Here is a 7,827-nt window from a genome sequence, read left to right as displayed (position 1 = left end):
GGATTTTATAGTCTTCATCGCCATTTTACGCCACAAGCGCGCGCGCGGCCTGCTTTTCGCGAAATAATCGTTCAGCAAAAGGTCTTGTGCACCGTGTGGCCACCAGGAACCAGGGAGGGGGGGTGTACTAAGTTGCAAATCCTGCCACGACGACGACGACGATAACGACCGTTCGACTGCCGTCGGGCGAAACGTGTTGCATTTTCGGCGGGTAGCCTTTTCCTTTCCAGCCAATGGCCAATTCGGTGGGGTGGTGGTGTGGAAGTTACACTTTTATATACACACTCACTGGAAATACTTTATTTATCGACGTGCTTCATCGTTTTTTTTTGCTGGCTCGCTTTTACAACAATTGCGCCGTATGCGTGCGGAGCTCCACAGGTTCCGTTGCCGACCGGTGATCGACGTAAAGGTGGTGGCGGAAAGGGGAACCAATTGAGCTTGGCCAGTCCACAAACAGTGAAACCTTTTCTTTACCAAGCCGCACCCTAGAATGGAATGTGTTCTCCGAAAGGACGACGACCACGAGGACGACGACCGTTGTCAACATGACACTTCAAATGATCCGGAAGGCGACATTGTGGCGACCAACTCAATTACTCGCTCCGCACGCGTGCCACCACTACTCGTTGCCGATTTCGGAACATTCCGGTGGCTTTCAGGAGTGAGTGCGTATGTGTGGAAGCGCAGGAGATCACGCAGGAGAAGAAAAGCAAGGAAAAAAAGGGATAAAGCGAAGCGAAACGATGGGCTGAGTTGGGGTGAGTTTGACCTCGCAGCAAGTACCGGTCGTTATGGAGTTCACGCCCGTTCCCATGCCAATGCTTTCAACAATCCGGAAATCGTGCTGAAAGCGGTCACGATGAGCTCATTTTGGTGAGGGGTACCGTGGAGCAACTTTCCCGTAAATTTGGTTATGGGAACATTATCGAAAGAAAACAACAAGAAGTCAAGACTTTCCCTTACGCCACATTAGCCAATGGCCACGGCCCGTTCGGGATCGAGGCGAATCCGCTGGCAAACAATCGGCCAGGGGAGGAGAGTGTTGAGGGTTTCCAGGCGGGGGGATTCCCGGGAAGCAGTTAGCCAATACGAATATCCGAACTGGGGTGGGGCAGCGGTGCTGGTGCTGCTTTATGCTTATGTGCTCGGTGTTAGTGGCGCCGGAACAATCACCACTACCCACGGAAAGAGATGGTACCCCGGTTGGTTTTTGAGGAGTTTCTCATCCCTTTTCTCGATTTGTGATGCTGGTACCGTCCGTTTGGTTCACCTTCTGGCACGTGGCCCCGCTGGTACCGTGCGGTGCGTGCGGTCGAGGTCGAGGTTTTTGGTGCCGGATTTTTATGGGATAAATTTGTAAACTCCACGTTATTGGGTTCCGCGCGTTTGAAGTTCACCAATTTTCCGTCCACCTTGCGAGCGAGTCACGTCAGGTGATTTCCTTTTTTCCCCCGTGTAAAGGGCGGATAAAGCATAATCCTAGTAGACATATTTATAGCTTTCTGGCAGTCGAGGTCGTCGTCTCGGGGCAAACCCGTATGCATGGGTCGCAGTGGCCCACTCTGAACAGGTGCCAACTAGACATCACATTTCAACACACAATCATGGCACCGGATCGCTGGTAGGGCGGCATGGTAGGGGTTCAAGGTTCGCGTCAGGTCGGTACCAAGTAGCATATTGTGTCTATTGAAAATAATTAGGGACCGCTAGGGAAGCTAAAGATAGAATATTGTATAACCCGGTCCCTCTCCTAGGTCCCACCTTCCTCCCCCCACCGGAACATCCGGTTTGATCCGCTTTGCTAAGGTGCTTACTGCTGGGAGTGGTCGCCAGATCGGTCGAGCCGTCGTTATCGCTTCGGTACCATCTTTGGTGCCGGGATTTTCTGGCCGAGTTTGGATGTATCGGAATTTAGGGTCGCCAATACTGTCGTGTTCGCCGTGTGTGGAGAGAAAATTCAACAAAAACATGGACCATTGGTGGACAAACACAGAGAAAAAAAAAAATCCGGGAAAATGGAATCCAAAATGAACAGTGAAATGCTCTTTGCTCAACTTGACCGCACGCGGTAAGTGTTACCGAGGCACCAGGCCGCTTAAAGGCCACTAAACTAGCAATCCATGCGAAGGAACTCACCGGAAAGAAGGATCCCTATCGTACTGGTTCGGTCATTATTTTATGATTCAATTAACCCGGTCCAAAATGCGCTACGTTACATTAGCATATGAGTCCGCAGCGCCGGGTCAGGCCAGGACGAGCAACGCACCAACGTTGGTTGCGTTCCCGGGGTTCCAGGGTAATGTCAAAGGTTGGGCAACACTGTCACTGGGCGAGTGTTGGTGGGCGAGAACTGGGAATAATTTAGACGATACCATTTTTCATGACCTACTTTAAATTTCATTTCCGTTTCATTCTCACCAGAGCCACCGGAGCCCTTTCGCTCTCGCTCTCTCATTGCTTCTCATTCATTCACGCGCTGCAGCTCTATTTGTCTCTGTCACCGGCTTTTCATTCTGCTTTTTCTTCTTCTTCTTCTTGCAGGACAATAACAGAGAACATCTAAAGGGAAGAAGAAGAGCGGCGCATCCACCGGGCCCGGGCTGGACGGTCAGCCGAGGTTTTCGGTGCCCGAGAAACCAATTAGAAAATTTGCATTTGGCCTTTCCGTCGCCATCGTCGTCGTCGTCGTCGTCATCGTACCGAACCGACCCCGGTCTCCGGATCCTTCTTCCTTCCCAACCCAGCCTCCTACATGAAGTGTAATCGAATGAGCGAAGGATACGTGGAATCGGATTGCTCTGGCCCGGTCAGCAGCATGGCTAAAGCTGAAGTTGCACACTGTTGGTCCTTCGCACAGTAGGCCAGTCCTGCTGCTGCTGCTGCTGGTGGTGGTAGGTCAAGCGAATCTGCCCTCGGCACACTCGGCGAGTGAAGCGCATCCGCAAGCGACGGAAACCGTAGGCGACGACCAAGTAGGCAGCCCAGAAGCGAGCCACCCCAAAATGCACGTAGCAAATGTACTGCGAGCTTCATGTATCTTTTGGGGTAGGTACATTTAGCTGTATTTGCGGGGGACAAGTTGGTTAGACAATCACCTGTGTTTGTGTGCGGTTCGAATGAAAATGATGATTGAAACGATAGCACGTTGCTACAAATTGCACAGAATGACCGGATGGCCCACGCCTGTCAGGTTGCGGTTAGCAGCCGCGCAGTCCATTTTCCAATTTTTAGTAGGCCCTGAGCTTGAGTGGAGCTAAGGGCTCCGCAAGGATGCGCCTACTTTATAACGTAGACCACGTCGTCGTTGCCGTTTCGGAGAAGTGTCCTAACCTCAAACCTTGACAGCCATGCGGCGTCGGCGTAGGCACGAGCATTGATTGAATTTCATTGGAAAATCCGCCGGAAAAAACACCGTCTCGTCTCTCCTTTCTCTTTTCTGTGGAGCGTTCCGAAGTGAGCCGGCGGGCCATTGCCAAAATTCGTCATAAATTGTTGAAATTCAGTTCCACCACCCGTTCTGAGATGCTGTAGCTGCGTAGAGTGTGTAACCGGCCGTACGAGAGGCGGCACTCGAGGGCGGCGAATTATCGGGGCGTGACCGCAGGAATAATTTTATGAATTTTAACTCAAAACCAAAACCATACACTGCGCGCCTATCCCTGGGCCATCGCCGTGGCTGTGATCGTGGCTCCGATGCCCTCGGGGTTTTTAAATTAAATTTCTCTTCACCAACCGCCACGCGGTGGTCTCGCGGCGGATCTGGTGGGATCTGGGCGCTCTGGTGTAGATCAAACGAACATTGGCCAACTACGAAAACAATCGTCTACGTGGCTGTGCGTTGTCGCACGGAGTAGCTGGCCTGCTGCTGCTGCTGCTCACGGTGTGTGCCCTTTGATGTTTTGCGCTGGCGAGTGCGAGTTCTAGCGGAAACTAAAAGGCTAAAGTATGTTTTCAATGTCTTCGAACCGTTTGCTGGCTGCCAGGGTTGGCAGCAGTAGTAGCAGGCTCCCGTTTCTTGGAAGGCAACACCGAACACGATGTATTTGTTAGCGTGTGTTTGTGTGTATGTGTGGCGCCGTGTGAAGCTCCGGTATTGTGAAAACAACACGGAAGTAAATGGTTTGAGCTGGAAGTGAAATGTTACCTTCGAGCGGTAGCTGTTCTCAGATGGTGGACCGTCCGTCCGTCCGTTGGCCGAGCAACCGAGAGCGAGTAGTTTGCGGTGACGTTTGCACCTGGCCATTTTCCAAGGTGCTGCGTTTAATGTTTCCGCTTGCTCGTTCTCCGGTTGTTGCTCGCGTGTGGCCCTGGCGGTGTGAAACGACGTCCACCATATGCACCACGTCGCCAAGCGCACACGACTGCAGAGAGCCAGAGAATTCGAACAACACAGACACTAACACACGGTGCACACCAGGTCCACAACATGCCAGGGGGCGGGTTGTACCGGTAGCAGGGTTATTGAATATTCATGTTTGCTCCTTTTGGTTTTGCAGTTTCTGTTAGCTCGAACATAATGATGACCACGACCACGACCACGACCGAGGAGTCTGAGGCCGCCTACCAGCCATACTTCGACTTTTCGGTGAACCGCAACGTGACAGTGAACGTTGGCCAGACCGGATTTCTTTTTTGCAGAGTCGAGCGGCTGGGCGAACAGGATGTGAGTACTTGGATTGCAGTGGGCGATCGCTAACGAGAGCAACGCATTATTATCGTGGCACACAGCTGTTCCTGGATTCGCGTTTTCTATTTATTTATTATATTATTATTATTTTTTTAACTCCAAGTCCAGCATCATAGTGAGCTGTGTGGAACTGCGCGCCTTGATAATCCTTTGATCCAGAGTTGGTCATTGCAGTTCAATGAATAGAGCAGGTTGAATTCTCTAGTTTAATTATTTAAGCAGAAATCCATTTAGTACGATCTCGTGTAAATCAGAAAATTTAATGAGTTCTCCGTATGCTGTTCAAAGCGAGCCTCATGTTCGCAGAACTTGTAGGAAACGCTTTCGGAATTGATGGACTACAGTATCCAATTAAAATGACAGATTTAGTTACCTTTTCATCAAATTGTTATGCACTTAGCGGTTCATGTAACTGTAAGCTTGGAACATAATGGACATTTCCCATGGAATTGCACACTGAACCTCCGCGAACGGAGGAAATTCGTGGAAGCATGGCGTCTAATTTAATTTAAACCTCCCCCCTTTGCTAACCCTACAGGTGGCGTGGATAAGGAAACGAGACCTGCACATACTCACGATGGGAGCTTCAACGTACACGTCGGACCAACGATTTCAGGTACGAGACTTTATTTCAAAATTGATCCTGATGAGCGTTTCGTTAAATTTCACCTTTCTTTCCTTCCATCTCTTCAAAACTCAGGTCCTACGGCCCGAAGGTTCCGTCAATTGGACGCTACAAATCAAGTACCCGCAGATGCGTGATTCGGGCGTGTACGAGTGTCAAATCAACACCGAACCGAAGATGTCCCTCTCGTACATGCTCAACGTTATCGGTGAGTATCCGTAAGCTCCCGCCAGCCAGGGCAGAAGATGCATTTACAAGAATTACAAGAATCTTTCTTTTGATTGCTTCCAAGTATATGTAGGATTATGTCCGGAAATTCCGGAATACCTGGGGCAATTTGCAACAAAATGTTGCAATGCATACACTGCTACTCACCTTAGCCACTATGTCTGTGTGGTCGCTGGAAGTTTAAGTTTCGGATTTAATTGAAAAATGCAGCCAATTTAAACTGTACCAGGAAGGTATACTTTTGACAAGTTGAATGTCGACGAGCTTGGTTGGAGCAAGCCCGATGAGTGGACCAGTAAGGTGCGTCCAATCCGTTTTAGTATCCTGCTCCGGTCTCCTTTTCCAGCTCCGAAAATCCCCGATGAAACCGGAACCGGAAACTTTTGCCATTGCCCGTGTGCTGCGCATTGGGATGTGATTGGGTTAGTTAGCTAGTTAGTTTTAAAGGATTTTTTTCATGTCCCACTTCTTGCTTCCTTCCTCTGTCCTCGCTCCCTCACCAAACTACGCAATTGTTCGCCGAAAACTTGCGAATCTTTGTGATGGTGCTGGTGGTGGTCTGGCTGCATCAACAGCAGCGTCAGGACAGGCCACACCAGGCGTCAGCTAGCTAATTACTAATTCACTTCTGGTTAGCCACCGGTTGTCGTCCCCGGTGGTGGTGCAAAAATTTATTTTAAAATTATTTGGGAAACAGATTCACTCACAAACGAACAACCCGGTTCCGGTTGGTCGTTTGGTTTCGGGTTTTTGGTGCAACTGCTGGATCCTGGGACCGGTATCAACTCTCGTCCAGCGCATCAACCGGCGCGTGCAGCGACAGCTCTCTCTCTCCCTTTCTCTCTCTCGGGGGGTTTTTGATTCGTGGAAGCGGAGCGTCCTTTATCGCATCATGTTAATTGCTTCATGATGGAAGATTGGACCACCCGATGGCCCCCGTCGGTGTAGTGTAGTAGTGTTTCGGAATGGTACGTACGGCATGACTTTCGTCCTGGTGCTGTTCACTGGGTTTGGTGTCCTTCTCTACCCTTTTTTTTGGGGGAGAAATGGGGAGGGGGGTCTCCACTGGCCATGGCCGTGTTTGTGCGTCCTGTAGTGATACGAAAGCCACCAGGCACTCGCCTGTCGTTCTGTGCGCCGCTGCTCGTGAGGTGGGCTTAGTTTCAATCCTTTTAAGTGTCTTGTAGCGCCAGCTCTCGAGCGAACACGAGCATGCTCCATTACGGGTCAGTGCGACAATCGTGCACTCTGGTGTTAAAACGGGCTTAGACAACGGGTCTCTCTCTCTCTCTCTCTCCCTCCCTCTGTCTGGACGGAAATAGATGGCTTGCTAATCCTGGGTGCTATCGAGTTAATGGAGATTAGTCGAATAAAGTTCAGCAGCAACGTTAGTTACACTGTCAAACCGTACACCGAACATACACATGCCTCTAGACACACATATTGATACCGAAAAAGTGGCCCATTAATAGATTTGCCAAATCGTTACAATCCCGGCGGGGTGGTGTAAGGGGTGCAAGGACGATTGCACTAAATACTGGCATTCATCAGGCTCGTGCACCAGCACCCAGCACGTGCTCAGTTGTCGGTTGTTTAAAAGAGGAAATAGAGAGAGAGAGAGAGAGAGAGAGAGAGAGAGAGAGAGAGAGAGAGAGAGTATCCATCACTAGACCCTTACCAGATAACCTCACACTCGGGGGTCACAGTCTGCAGCAGAAGGATATCCGGCACGAGCTCTATAAACATCGTCATAATCGCATGGTGGTACCGGTGGTCCCTTCTGTGGCACCGGCAGCGGCAGTAGCAACAGCAGCAACGGAAACACTCCGCAGGTTCCTTAGGTTGATGCTACGGTGCTTCACGCGTAATAAATTCACAAACAAAATCATGACGTAAGTTTTATGGCAAACATGAAATGCCATTTGAGGTTGCAACCGATGGGGATCCCCCTTGGGGGGTGGTGGATTGGTAACAAAAGAAAAAAACTTGGAAGGCCCCTCCCCCCCAACCCCTAATACGCCAACTCTATCGCAGTCTCGTATGGCCCGAAGCAAGCTTGCCACGCCGCTAGACGGCATGCCAGCGCGAATTCGGTTGTCATCTGGTACCACCAGTGGTCCGGGGTTGTTACCAGACCCGCGCCCGCTTGCCTCACAGGTGCCACCTGCCCTCCCCCCGTGCGGGGGCTCGAGCGAAGTTTCAGATAAATATTTGCCAAAGGCGTTTTCGGTGCTCGCGGTCCCCCAACCGGCTTGGCCGATGCTCTTTCACCAGTTTATTTTGT

General features: G+C 50.6%; 1 protein-coding gene across 1 annotated transcript in view; it reads left to right on the top strand.

Moving 5' to 3' along the window:
• Nucleotides 1-2,549: 2,549 nt before the first annotated feature.
• The window catches only part of LOC126575265 (zwei Ig domain protein zig-8-like), a 10,021-nt gene continuing 4,743 nt past the window's right edge, over nt 2,550-7,827 (top strand). Inside the window, exons 1-4 of the mRNA XM_050235879.1 lie at nt 2,550-3,048; nt 4,500-4,666; nt 5,229-5,306; nt 5,391-5,523. Of these exons, the coding sequence (XP_050091836.1) occupies nt 3,006-3,048; nt 4,500-4,666; nt 5,229-5,306; nt 5,391-5,523 (421 nt within the window). The 5' untranslated portion in view covers nt 2,550-3,005. The remainder of the gene's footprint in view (nt 3,049-4,499; nt 4,667-5,228; nt 5,307-5,390; nt 5,524-7,827) is intronic.

The sequence above is a fragment of the Anopheles aquasalis genome, chromosome 3 (assembly GCF_943734665.1).
Source record: "Anopheles aquasalis chromosome 3, idAnoAquaMG_Q_19, whole genome shotgun sequence".
In the NCBI taxonomy this organism is placed as follows: Eukaryota; Metazoa; Arthropoda; class Insecta; order Diptera; family Culicidae; genus Anopheles; species Anopheles aquasalis.
This window is presented reverse-complemented; position numbering and strand designations above follow the sequence as displayed.